At 45.7% G+C, this 14,270-nt stretch overlaps 2 protein-coding genes across 3 annotated transcripts in view; one reads left to right on the top strand and one right to left on the bottom strand.

The window, feature by feature from the left end:
• Positions 1-219: 219 nt before the first annotated feature.
• Positions 220-4,460, top strand: LOC307195102 (uncharacterized protein). The gene is made up of 2 exons (XM_079938851.1): positions 220-2,848; positions 3,973-4,460. Exon 1 carries the CDS (start codon positions 502-504, stop codon positions 814-816), a length of 315 nt encoding a protein of 104 aa, XP_079794977.1. The 5' UTR covers positions 220-501; the 3' UTR covers positions 817-2,848; positions 3,973-4,460.
• Positions 4,461-12,525: 8,065 nt separating this feature from the next.
• Positions 12,526-14,270, bottom strand: part of STX11 (syntaxin 11) — a 38,381-nt gene continuing 36,636 nt past the window's right edge. For both annotated transcript variants that reach the window (XM_079938850.1, XM_079938849.1), the window contains one exon: positions 12,526-14,138. In XM_079938850.1, the coding sequence (XP_079794976.1) occupies positions 13,270-14,133 (864 nt within the window). In that variant the 5' untranslated portion in view covers positions 14,134-14,138 and the 3' untranslated portion in view covers positions 12,526-13,269. The remainder of the gene's footprint in view (positions 14,139-14,270) is intronic.

Here is a 14,270-nt window from a genome sequence, read left to right as displayed (position 1 = left end):
CGAGAGAACTGATCCCCGCGGCGCGAGCTGCCGCCGGAGTCCCAACCCCACCTGAGCCCCGCGAAGCCGTTGACCGGCAGCGACGCCCACCCCACCGCCCGTCCTGGCCCGGGGAACAGCGCCCGCGCCCCCGCTCGCTGAGTCACCTCTGGTCTGTGGGAGGCGGGGCCGCGTCTTGTCGGGCTTCCGCCTCTCTCAGCCAGGAGACAGAATTCCTGAGTACAAGACACGGTTTGCTCGGTGAAATTTACATTTTAAAAATAAATTAATTTTTTAATGAGAGAAGAGGAAAACTATCTACCAGGAGTGGGGTTCGAACCCACGCGGACATGTGTCCATTGGATCTTAAGTCCAACGCCTTAACCACTCGGCCATCCTGGTGCAGGCACACGATGCTCTCTTCGCTCTTCCTACAAGTCGTACTGCACCGTCCTCCTCGCGCCCGCCCTTAAGAAGGCCGGGGGCCCTTCGCCGCCGCTCCCTTAGTTTTCCCAGCCCGAAATGGAGCTGCCTGCCAGCCGGAGCCTCCTTTTGACGCCGCCGCAGCTCACTGTTGCCCCTGGCCCGCCGCGGCCGCCAGGGCAACTGCAGCCGAGCTCGGCGCGCTTTCGGCGGCGGCGGCGGCGGCGGCGGCGGCGGCGGCGGCGGCGGCGGCGGCGACGACGACGACGACGACGACGACGACGACGACGACGACGACCCTCCGGTCGCTTAGGCGGAACTCGGGCCCAGCCGCTCTACTTTAGGTTTCGAGGTGCGCGGGCGCGGGAAACAAACACGCTCGTAAACCTCTGGATTTCTAGCAGCACGTTTTAGGAGGCGCCCGGGAGTGGTGGCGGTGCTGGGACGGAGCCCAGAGAGTGGCGTTTAGTTTGTTTTTTGGTTTGTTTCATTCCAGGTAGAATAAACTTCAAGGAATGAGTTGCATGGGCAGCAGCAGAGTTCTTGGACGCCCGTCCCTATGGGCCGCTTTTCTTCTCAACAAGTCACACGGGCAGGGAGTGTTGTAGCGACCCGTGTCTATACTGCGGCGCCACGTGCAGGGAGCGCGGCACAATTCGCCCTCCCGACTGGCTTCGGGCACGCTTCAGACGCAGGGCCGGGGACCTCCTCTCTGTTCCCAGACCCTCCCTTGCACCTAGATGTTTATGTTCTCGTATCTTAACTGTTCTGCAGCGCCCTCCTTCCTGCCTGTGCACAAGAGATTTCAGTTCGTCCTCTCAGTTGACTTCCTTTTCCAGGGCTTTCGCTCCATTCTCCACCACACAGGACCCGGAAGCCACCACAGAGCCAAGGCTTCTGTGTTCTGGAGCGTCAGGGAGCCTGGGGACTGAGGCACCGTCCGGCAGCCACGCCCTTGTTGAGACAGTGCAGGCAGCTTTGACCGAGAATTTACGTCATCCAGGAGACTGTACGCATTCACGTCACCAACTGGCTCCTCACCCACTGGGTCACACTGTGAGAAACCCATTGCCCTGCCACCTCCTGGACGCCTGTGATCCCTGGGAACACTGCCCTGACCTGTGGAGGCCTTCGCCCAGCCTGCTGCCCTGGTTCTCTGAGTTCCAGCCAAGAACATGACCGCCCCTGAGGGAGCTCCCCCGGACAGTAGTGGATGGAATTGTCCCCTACCCGCTTTGCCACTTAACATAGTGAGGGAACAGTGGCCTGCATCTACATCCCGGCCTCAACACTATCCCTCCCGCTGAACATGAGGCCTGGCCCTCCAGGAGCGTGCGGTCAAGAACAGTGATCGAGCATTTCCTCCGGCCTGGCCCTGCCCTGCTGAGAGAAGAAGGGGAACTTGGACTCTTGCCAGGGTCTAGAGACATTGGTGTGATGATGACACAGGATCACCACCCACTAACTCACCATCTCCATCTCGGAGTCTAAGTTCTGGCTTGTGCCTTAGGAAGCAGGCCTCAAAATGGAGGAAATTCCCCAAACGTCAGAAGAGTGTTCAAAAGACGCTGGCAACTGCAAGGCATGACAAATATCCACTTGAATGTTAGAACAAAATGTGAAAGGCAGGGTGCAATGACACTTGTAATAACTGACAGTATTAGAGAGCAAATGACAATATTAAGATAGATTTTATAACATTGGAATTTCAGGAAATCGCATTTGACATCTTCTTATGGGGAAATGTTTCCCTCTACTTAAACTATTTTTCACTGTGTGTGTGTTTATTTAAGCCATGATATTCTTTATGCATTCTATAGTGGTTTAAAAAATAGGTCTAGGGCTTCCCTGGTGGCGCAGTGGTTGAGAGTCCGCCTGCCGATGCAGGGGACACGGGTTCGTGCCCCGGTCTGGGAAGATCCCACATGCCGTGGAGCAGCTGGGCCCGTGAGCCATGGCCGCTGAGCCTGTGCGTCCGGAGCCTGTGCTCCGCAACGGGAGAGGCCACAACAAGTGAGAGGCCCGCGTACCACAAAAAAAAAAAAAAAAAATTCTAGAACTGCTTTGATACTCCTCCCTTCAAGACATAGAGCCTAATTCCCTTCTCCTTCAGTGTGGGCTGGATCTTGTTTCTAAGGAGTAGAATAAAACAGAAGAGACAGTATGCAACCTCGGAGAGTAGGTCATCAAAAGACACTGCTGCTATCAACTTGGTTTCTCTCTGTTGGATGATTCCCTCTGGAGGAAACCAGCTGCCATGTCCGGAGCAACCTTTTGAGAGGCCCATGTGGGGAAGAGCAGCCAGCAAGGAACTGAGGCCTCAGCCCAGTCAAGCCTTCGGATGACTATGGCCCTGGCCAATATCTTGACTACAACCTCTTGAGAGACCCTGAATCAGAACCACCTAGCGAAACCTTGATTTCCTGACCCTCAGAAACTACATAAGGTAAATATTTGTGTGTTATTTTTATGCAGCTATAGATAACTAATAGACAAACTAGCCAGAGGTGGTAACTCTAGCTTTGACAATGTATTCACAGGCATATATTTTGTTTCCATACATGTATCTTAAAAGACCCTGCTGATGGCAACACCAATTGCCTAAGATAATGGGGGACAAACTAGATCACTTTTACATGATTGGTAGGAGTATAAAATGGTATGACCACTCTGCACAAAATTTGGCATTTCTTAAAAGAAACAAACATACAACTACCATAGGACCCGGCAATTGCACTCATGAGCATTTATCCCAGAGAAATGAAAACTTACACACACACACACACACACACACACACACACACGAGATATTTGTTGCACTTTAATCAATTAATGACAGCCCAAAACAAAGACCCTGCTGACCCTTTTGCTAACATTGAACTTTCCTTCTTCGATTTGTTTCCAAACTCTTGGAGTTGCCCAAACTTTCCAAGTCCACTCATTTACTTTCACTTTTTCCCAGAATCCTCTGCTGTGTGGCTTCTACTTTTCTCTCTCTTTATCTTTTCACAATGAAAATATCTTTACTAAAAGACATTCAAACTGTGAAAGTTGTATGAAGTTCAAACAATATAGAAGTGAATAAAGTAGAATGCATAACCCCTTTCCAGAACCCCTGTCATTCCAGTTATACTGAATTGGGACCCCTTGTCCCTTAGAGATGCTAAGCCATTTTCTGTCTCTCTCCTCCTGATTCTTTCTGCCCAACTCTCCTCCAAGGCCCAGCATAAACCCTACCTTCCCACCACACATAGAATTGTAAAGTGAAATGAGTATTAAGTTACACTTACCTGCAAATATGAGTGTACAAAACTTAGGAAGGGGCTTCCCTGGTGGCGCAGTGGTTGAGAGTCCGCCTGACGATGCAGGGGACGCGGGTTCGTGCCCCGATCCCACGTGCCGCAGAGCGGCTAGGCCCGTGAGCCATGGCCGCTGAGCCTGCGCATCCGGAACCTGTGCTCCACAGCCGGAGGGGCCACAACAGTGAGAGGCCTGCGCACCAAAAAAAAAAAGTCTTGGGAAGTGAAAGCTTGTGCTATTCTTTCCCTTTGTCTTCCTGCCTTCAATGAGCTGGTGTGAAATGAAGTTCTTGGAGCTGTAGCATCCTGTGACTACAAGGGGACAAGCCAATGGATAAGGAGCTAACACCCAAAGATGCCAGAAGGATGGGCTTGAAGGAAACTGCCCTTACAGACCGTTATGAGCCAGAGCTAGCCAGAGACTATCTACCTCCCATCTGCCTGAGGTATGGGATAATTAACACATCTTGAAATATATACCAGTGGTTCTCAAAGCATCAGGATCACCTGGGAACTTGTTGGAAATGCAAATTCTCAGGCCCTACCCCAACTTCCTGAATGTGTGTCTCAGAACTGGGTGATGGTGAGACATGCTCGGGTTTTAATGGCCCTGTTTTCACGGTAGGTTTCTGAGGAAACATTTCCTAAGGGCTCAGACAGTATGTGTAGAGTGGGTGAAGGGTTCTACAGTATTCCACAAAGGTTGCTTCCTTGACTGAGTCCCCATTACTGGCTTGATTTCTTATCATTTACCTTTTTATCCCCTAAGTGAGCTTATCTCCTGAGGGTGCACTTGCTGTCTTTCTGTATTTAAATAAATATACAAATGATTGCGTGGAACCCTGAAGCTGCCTTCTCTTCAGGTGTGTCTCGTCTTTGATAGACTCTTCACTTTCACTTTACTAGAAATCTCTCACTTGCTAATTTCATCCTAACACCCTTTTATTTCAACATCAGTTAAACCCTTCAACTTCCAGGTTACTTTTAAACCCCCTCCTTATCTCAACAGTGAAGAAATATGGCCCTATCATAGATTTTCAGAGTATCATTGAGACAGGCTGGCACCTGGGACCTGGGACCCTTTGCTGCAGTGGTTGCACCTGGACAAACATCTCCTTGAGGAACAGGATACAAAGAAACTATAAGGGACTTAAAATAACTGTGTACACGCGCAGCTGGGGCAAATTATGGACAACAAGATACGAAAAGACCAAAAACCCAACTGCCACTTCTGAGGTGTCAGGAGCAAAAGCAGGGTATTGTGCACGATCTGTGCACACAGCACCGCCAAGGGGGTGGGCAGACCACCTAAGTCACCCCTCCACCTAACCGCGGGGCCCACCCCTATCCTCCCATATAAGGAACCAGCTTACCACGCCCCCTCAGCGAGTGAGCAAGGGAACCTGTTACTTGTTTTCTCTCCCTCCTGCTGCAGCATGAGTCCCAGCAAAGCCTTGCCTGAATTTCTTGTCTGGCCTCTTACCAGTTTCTATTGATTAAAGAGTCCAAGGTCAGTAACATTATCACTAAGCAGCATCAACACTAGGACGTATTTTCTCATCTGAGGGTGAAAATGAGAAGCATCCTGTTGTTTACATTGGGGATTACGAAATACTTTCCAGGCACTTTCAGATGCCTGAGTGTGCAATTCTTCTGGGTTCCAAAGAACAGAGTTGATGGCTGAGTGAGTGTGAGGTCAACCAACCCTGACTCTGCTGAAATTGTGGTGAGGCTCTTTCAGACAGCTCTGGGCCGGAGATACCACAAAGGGAAGCAGGGTTGCTGGGACATGGGACAAGGGTCGGGCGACGGAGGTTTGTATTGCCTGGTGCCTTCCATCTCCCAGCAATTCAGGGCTCAACTACAGAGAAGTCCAGTGGGAATTTTGCAAAGGACTCCTAGCCTGCTTTCAAAAGGGCTCTTTACTCTCTCCTCCCTTCCCCCTCATCTTTTGTTTTCCAATTTCACTAAAGACAAATTTTGTTTTATAGAGCAGTGTGTTAGCATCACTTTACCGTGAGAAGCACTTTACATGTTACCTCATTTTACCTTATTTTCCCCATTTCTGTTTTAGTTCTTTATTCTTAATTTTTTTATAATTGCTTTACAATGGTGTGTTAGTTTCTGCTTTATAACAGAGTGAATCAGCTATACATATACATATATCCCCATATCTCCTCCCTCTTTCGTCTCCCTCCCACCCTCCCTATCCCACCCCTCCAGGCCGTCACAAAGCACTGAGTTGATCTCCCTGTGCTATGCGGCTGCTTCCCACTAGCTATCTACCTTACATTTGGTAGTGTATATGTGTCCATGTCTCTCTCGCTTTGTCACAGCTTACCCTTCCTCCTCCCCATATCCTCAAGTCCATTCTCTAGTAGGTCTGTGTCTTTATTCCTGTCTTACCCCTAGGTTCTTTATCCTTTAAGTGTTCTGCCTCTATCTTATTTTCCTTACTTTGTCTTTATTTGCATTGCCTTTAAAAGTATTATTACATAACATCCAACTGAAGTTATATTTATTCCTTGTTAAGTTTAGATTTTTTCTTAATCTGTGTGTTTTGATTTTATTTTACATATTGTCGCTTTTTTTATTTTATAATTAAATCTGGTTATTTTATCTTGTAATAGTTCACTTTTCATGACATTTCTATTTTAACCCTTATATTTAAATTTTAACCGTTTAGTTTTTCTTAATTTTCTCTCTTCCGTGTGTTATTATACTTAATTCTTTTTCAGGGATATTTATTTTACTTTGGGTTTTTTTGTTTGTTTGTTTGTTTGTTTGCGTTATGCGGGCCTCTCACTGTTGTGGCCTCTCCCATTGTGGAGCACAGGCTCCAGATGCGCAGGCTCAGCGGCCTAGCCGCTCCCCTACTGATGAGTCCCAGCATTGGAAGAACAGGCACTTTCTTTCATTTCCCAGACAGATTTACCTTCTCCTGGGTCTATGCATGTTTTAACATCTTGCCACTCAGTAACATTTCTTGTTTGACAGGTTTCTTCCATGAACCAGGTTACCAAGTGCGATGAAGATCGTGAAGAGAGGCTGTTGCCTCATCTATGCCCTTTTAAGGGTGCTTTAGACCAGGGAAAACCACAGGGCAGGGCAAAAGAATAAACTAGTTAAACATTCCTAGCCGCAAAAGAAATTCCTGTTTCGTCACATGCAGGCTAAATAATTTCTTTTTATCTAAGGGTGACATTCCTTGTATGTCCTCTCTACCCCCTGGAGATTCTCTTCTTGATTTGGTCCAAAACCGTCTTTTGAAAGACTTGGTGCACCAGCTGCTGGGAGGCATATAACAGTAGGTCTGCCAGGACGGCTTCAACAGGGAGAGAGTGAGGCCTTGCAGCCCAGCCGAGCTCAGAGCTCAAAGAAAGGGCAGTTTGGGGTCCTCCAATCTCTCCTTGATCTTCAACTCCTGCAGCAGAAGGAATGGCCTTGCCAGTTATTTCTCTGCACAGTATACCTGCAGTTGAACACTTTTTTTTTTTTTTATGCGGTACGCAGGCCTCTCACTGTTGTGCCCTCTCCCCTTGCGGGGCACAGGCTCCGGACGCGCAGGCTCAGCAGCCATGGCTCACGGGCCCAGCCGCTCCGCGACACGTGGGATCCTTCCGGACCGGGGCACGAACCCGTGTCCCCTGCATCGGCAGGCGGACTCTCAACCACTGCGCCACCAGGGAAGCCCAGTTGAACATTTTTGTATTGAGTGAGTATTATGGATCCCTAAGGAGTCTGTATGTGTGTGTGGGATGAGGGGATGCCCCAACCTACTCAGGAGAATGGACAGAGGCATCTCAGGGGAGCCTCATAAAAAGAGACCTCAGTGATTGAGGACAGTTTAGGACTGTTGCTCAAAGCCAGCACCTGAAACACAGCCTTTTATGACTAGAAGCAGGGAGCTAAGTATTTTGCATAAATTACCCCACTAGATGCCGCGTGAGAGAGGAATACGTACAACTGAAACCCAAGCCAACACATTTTGTCCACAATTTTTAAAATAATCTGTTTTATTTGAATGGAAGAATAAAAAGGAAAAAAAATCCCTTCTTAAAAAGTTTTACAACTTTCTTTGCATCCCACCTTGGTCTGTACCTTTAATAAGGTACAGAGTCTTCCTGGCCCCACCTCGTGGCAGCCAATCCTGGTCTCGATTTGCCTCCAGTTCTGCCCACTTCAGTCCCTATGACTCAGATCTTCATTCTCTCTCTGTGCAACCTTTTCAGACTGACCATTCCCTTGGATGATCTGCTTCTCCCCAAGTAGCTTTTTCTCCAATCCCAGTTCTTTTCCTCTCACCAAGACGTTACCCTGCTCCCAGGACGCTGCCCCCTACTCTGGGCCCAGCACCCAGCACAGCACTGCATTCTTAGCTTCCACTTCTTAGAAAAAATAAGATGGTAATATTACTTCACAGAATTGTCATAAAAATATGAAATCAAAGCATCTTGTAGGGGAGTTCCCTGGTGGGCTAGTGGTTAGGATTCTAGGCTTTCACTGCCAGGGCCGGGTTCGATCCCTGGTCGGGGAACTGAGATCCCACCAGCTGGTGGCGAGGCCAAAAAAAAAGAAAAGTGTTATGCCAACAGGTATTGTTATGTTGGTTGAACATGTTTGCTGTGGGAAGACTATTGAGCAAAGTGTGGTCAGATCCAGATTGGTGCCCACACAGTAAACAAACGAAGAAACAGAGGGGCATGAATGTAGAACAGATATGAGGTATCTATCTCCAAGAAAACTTAGAAAACTGAGGCACTGCTCAGTGTCAGCCAGTGAGCTTTGGTACGTGTGGATATGTATTCGTTCCCTCTTTCATTCTTTTCCTACCTTGTTCCATAATAGATTTATGGTGGCTTAGAACAAATCTCCAAGTGTGGGTACCCTACAGGTAAAAGGGGCATATAAGTGGAGACCACATCGATGGGGAAGTATAAAGATCCTGACATAGAAACACATTCAGTCCATGCATGTTCCTGTTAAATGGCTTTAGGTGCATCTCTGTTTGGGATAGCGAGACTGAGCACATGCAAATAGCTGGGCCTATCTGAAAATAGAGAGATAAAGATATATATTATTAATATATATACATGCATTTATATATATGTATGTATATGTGTAATTTGCATGCTTTGTTCTTTTTACCCACTATAGAATGTTATGGGATGCTGGGAAACTGAGAGAGGGTTATGTCTAAAGAGTTTGCTATAGGACCATGAAAATGTATCTATATATCTATAGATTAGGAAAAACAGAAAAGGTCCAAGAAGTGGCTAGGGATGTTGCAATTAAATTGGGGTATAAAATACTTAAAAAATAAATATCAAGAATTAAAAAATGACAGTTTTGGGGACTTGTCTCTCACTCCTCATTTTTTAGGATATCACTAGTATTAAAGCATCCTATGCAGTCCCACTCAGATCATCCGTTCGGAAAGTCTTCTTTCTCACCAGTATATATATATATATATATATATATATATAATCTTTACAACAAAGCTGCTAGTGTATGAGGACATCTTGTCCATTCTTTATAACACATGTAGATCATAAAGATGCTCAATATTTATATGAGGGTGAAGTTATTACACTCTAGATCCAGTTCATTTTCCATTTCTAATAGTCCTATTTTATTAATTCCAGTGATTTTCAATTCTGCTATCGAAAGCAAGTCAACTGTTACTCTGATTACAAATGGATGTTTCAAACTATGACAAATGAGTGACTTGCATGCTGCAGTTCGAGATACCTTGCATATTTTGAAGAGAGGAGTCTGATGGTAGAAAACAGAATGGCAGGATTTATACAGAGAATCCAAGACTACCATTACCCTATTTTATTATTTTTAAGCTATGCATAATATTCAGTAGTTTCCTGTCAAGATAGGAAGTTTATACTTGTAGAGCCTGACAAATATTTGCATATGACATTTAATTATAAAGCATTGGTACAAGAAGGACCCTGTTCTCTTTACAAGTTGTTATCTTGAAAGGCCACAAACTTACTCTTGTGATGTCACAGTTCAAACATTTTCATATTATTGATCGGCTTTTTATTTATTTCTTTATTCATTTATGGCTGAGTTGGGTCTGTTGCTGTGCGCGGGCTTTCCCTAGTTGCAGTGAGCAGGGGCCACTCTTCGTTGTGGTGCGCGGGCTTCTCATTGCGGTGGCTTCTCTTGTTGCGGAGCACGGGCTCTAGGCGCATGGGCTTCAGTAGCTGTGGCACATGGGCTCAGTAGTTGTGGCTCGTGGGCTCTAGAGAGCAGGCTCAGTAGTTGTGGCACATGGGCATAGTTGCTCCGTGCGGCCTGTGGGATCTTCCTGGCCCAGGGCTCGAACCCGGGTCCCCTGCATTGGCAGGCGGATTCTTAACCACTGCGCCCATGGAAGTCCCCTGATCAGCTTTTTATAAATTCTAACTCCTATTATCCTGGATAACAATGCATCCTAGGTGAGTATCTTTCCTATTTTGGATATTTCTGGAGTTGTCACCACCTGTAGTCTGTGGCTGTGACTGCAGGGGTTGGCATTTGGCTAGTTAGGAGTCACTGCATATGTTAAAATAGCTTTAAAAGATTTCCACCTTCAGCCCCTGAAGGATCTATTGTTCTCTGTGATTGGTTCTTTCATTTTGTACATAAGTGACATTAGTGTATGAAATTTGCACATTTGCCACAGTCTTCTTACCCAGAGTCAACTTGCAGAGTTTGCCAAATGAGCGTCACAGGATCAGGTGAACCCAACTCTACAACGCCTCTTGGTGGCACTGGAGCATCCTTTCCTAAGGAAAAAGCCAGCATTTCACCCACTTCTTGGCACCACAGTCAGAGCTAGGAAGGGCTTCTGGGAAACAGGGCAGGATATGGGAAAAGCCAACTGATCCCTTTCCTTTAGTCTATTGTGACCTGGCCTCCACAGCTGAACTTCTTCTGGGACTTTTTGACTCATAGCTTAGAAAGAATTAGGGGAAAACACTTGCCAAATTGAGCAGAACAGCTGCTTCCTGATTAACTATTTTTTGAGTGGAACATCCAATTTCATCTTCATAACACGCTTGGATATAAGGAATGAAATGCCACTGTGAAAACAATTCTTTCATTGTAAAAAAAATTTAAAACCCTAATATTCAAAGAAGATAGGGTCTTGGGTTTTTAAATTCTATTTTATTAAAGACTATTAACAGAAGAGTATTTACTTTTCCTCAGAAGTTAATAACTATTAATTTAATTACTAGCAGCTCTCTCAGTCTACAAGAAAGTTATGCAATAATGAACATAGCACTTAGCATGTGCCAGGCACTGTCCTAAGTGCTTTACATATTTAGTCATTTACTTCTTCCAACAACTCTATGAGGTAGGTCCTATTATATCCATTTTACAGATGACGAAACTGAGGCACAGGGAGGTTAAGTAACGTGACCAAATTATATAGTTGGTATATGGCAAAGTCATGTTTTGAACCCAGAGAGTAGGGTCCTGAATCTGTGTTCTTAACCACTATGCCACACCCAGACAATTACTAAAAACCAGGAAGAAAAATTCTTGCCTTTTCAATAAGCAACAGTACACTAATCTCTTAGTATACTAAAGTGAAGTTTTTACCTAATTCTCCAATGTGAAATGTGGGGAATTAAAAAATACATAGAGCCAGCAAATACCTTGACTTTTATGAATGATTCCAAACGAAGAAACTGCTTTATGGGTTGAATTCATGAACTATTCTCTCTTACGGAAACTAGCTGGTGGCCTGTATTTCCAATATCTCTTCCCTACGATGAAAGACATAGCAATGGAGCTGTGTGAAGACTTTTTTTTTAGAGAAAGTTAATTAGGTCATAGGTGAAACCTATCCCTGGAGTTAGCTGAGAAAGAATTGGGAGAAATCTGAGAAGAGCCCAGTGGGACTTGGTTTCCACGATTCTCATATTTAACCATGAAATTAAAATTAGGAGCAGGGCTAGATGTCATGGTCATAAGCAGATTAGTCAGTGAGTTCCAAAGAGTTCACATACTCTTCTTTTTACTCCTTTTAAAAGTTCACTGTCTGAAGGACGCGAGAATAATGACCACTGAATAAACTCTCTCTTTTATTAAATAAGTAGAAAGAGTTAATAGTTGACTCAAAAGAAAGACAGGAAACATGGTAAGTGCGGGTAAGGGCATTACAAAGCTTGCAAATGAAACCAGATCTCCAAAACATGATGATTTTGCTAAACTATTATAAATAACTCAGGAGAGAAAGCAACATACCCCATGTGAATTATTTTTCACTCCCCGCCATTCAGAGTTCCATCCAGTTGTTGAAGCCTCAAGCAGGTGGAAAAATTTTTAAAAGAGTAATTGAAAACGCAGACTAAGATTTAAATGGTCAACACACAAATGCATAAACGGGATGTTTATAATGTAATGTATATTAAACTAACGTGACCAGAATTATTTTATTTTAAATTACTACATTGCCATGCATGAAAAGAATGGGCCACAGTAAAACAAAAGTAATTATTTCTAAGACTGTTTTTTAATATTTCTAGTTCCGTATGCATTTTCAGCATTTGACACCTGTTCTTTACCGTTGTAACCAACACAGAGTTGTTCAAAATAAAGTTTTGACCCAAACTGGACTATGGAGATGCAGATCAGAGTGAGATAAACTCATAACAAGCAAACCAACACCAACAACCAGTAAAAATGTTTCATCGATGTTTATATACCATATTTACAAAAGTAAAGTTAAACCAACTGGTCATTATGTACATGCATTAGTAAATATTGGTAGTTTACATTTACATATATGTGCATTGGTAATAATCAAGTACAAAGATAACTTTTAAATTATTTTTATTTATGAAAAATATATATAATGTGACAAACATACTTCAATTTGAGTGCCTGTTCAATACTCAGTGCTTAAAAATCTTTGGAAAAAAAAAATCCCAAATTACATTCTGATGGAAGATATTAAAAGTAAGAGGTAAGGAAATAATAGTAAGTGTTAAATGTAATTTTAATAAGTAGAGGAGGTGAGCAGAAAGAAGATATACATCCAGGCGGGAATCACAAAGCGTAAACCAGATGAAGAATCAGAAATGGCAGATGTGCAGTTTTTCCCAAGATCGGTTCACTCAAAAATGAACACAACAGAGGTACTTTCAGGATAGGGTAAATGAAGCCTTGATAAGGAGTTCATACTGTGAGCCGATGCAGGACTGACTTCCTCCTAGAGGTCCATGTACAAACATGCCTTGGACATCTACCGTAGAGTACGTTGCCACGTCAGTTCCTTATTTGGCTTCCTTTAAGAGGCAAGGGTGCTATGTGCCATACAATGACCTCACAAAACTTCAGTAGGCATCTGTCCTTACAGATGAAACAGCAGGTGGGATCAACTCTCTTTCCAAGTACGAGCTGGACTGGAATTCTGGGACCGAGTTTTTTCCTTCTCTAAAGACTGAGGTCCCTAGGGATTAGGGCAACTCACCCCAGTGCAGACAGCCTCAAAATCTTTCCCAGTGTGCTTCCCCTCCCATTCCTGCCGGGGATGGGGTGTGGCGGCCTGGGCCTTCTGCTAGTTGAGGCAGGGGCAGCAGAAGCAGCAGATGGTCCGGCAGGGGTTCTTCTTCTTGTACTGCACGGCCTTGCTCACCTGCACCTTGGCCTGGCCGGTGTAGTCGAGGGTCTTCTGCACGTTGAACTCGATGACGTCCAGGGTGTCAGCCTGCTGCTCCACCAGCATGGCCATCTGCAGGAAGAGGTCGTGCAGGTCGCGGATGCGGCTCTCCAGCCGCAGCATCTCGCGGTGGCGGCTCTCGATCTCGTTGAGGGCCGCCCGCGCGCCCTTCACGTCAGCCAGCAGGTTCTCTGAGAACACGTCCCACTTGCCTTGTTCGAACATGTCCTCGATCTGGTCGCCCGACACGTCCTTGCCCATGATCTCCAGCTGGCGCTGGATGCGGATCTTGCAGTTTTCGCGCTGCTTCATCTCGGCCTGGTTGTACTCGAGCATGGCGGCCTGGAACGGGAGGGTGAGAGCGCTGTACTGTGCGCGCGCGATGCGCGCCACGGCTGAGTGCGCGCCGTGCTGGGCCTCGGCGACCTCGCTCAGCGCCTTCATGGCGCTCAGCTTGCGGTGGATGCTCTCGCCCCGGGCCTTGATGTCCTTGGCAATCGAGTTGGTGTCCCGCTTGATGCTGCTGAGGCGCCTCATGGACGTGAGGAAGCGGGTGTTCTGCTTTCCCAGCCGCTTCACGTCGTAAGTTAGCTGCTGGTTTTCATCCTGAAGGTCCTGGATGTCTCGGTACAAGGATTCCAGGATGTGGTCCGTCTCGAACACGATATCCTCCGGGGGCGAGTCAAATTCATTGTCCTTGTCTGGGAACTGCTGTTCATACCGCTTGGTTAACTCCACAAATTCTACTAGCCGGTCCTTCATTATGCCTGTAAATAGAGATACTGAGGTTAAATTCCTCAGAACTTAATTGAGAGTCAGATATTTGCATTGAGGGAATTAAAGATTGAAATAAAGAAACCTTCTGCTCACTGCTCAGCACTCCCAATTCTTTACTCCTG

This window comes from Stenella coeruleoalba (assembly GCF_951394435.1).
Source record: "Stenella coeruleoalba genome assembly, chromosome: 12".
NCBI classification, from domain to species: Eukaryota; Metazoa; Chordata; class Mammalia; order Artiodactyla; family Delphinidae; genus Stenella; species Stenella coeruleoalba.
Note: the sequence above shows the minus strand (reverse complement) of the source record. Positions and strands in the feature narration are given on the sequence as shown.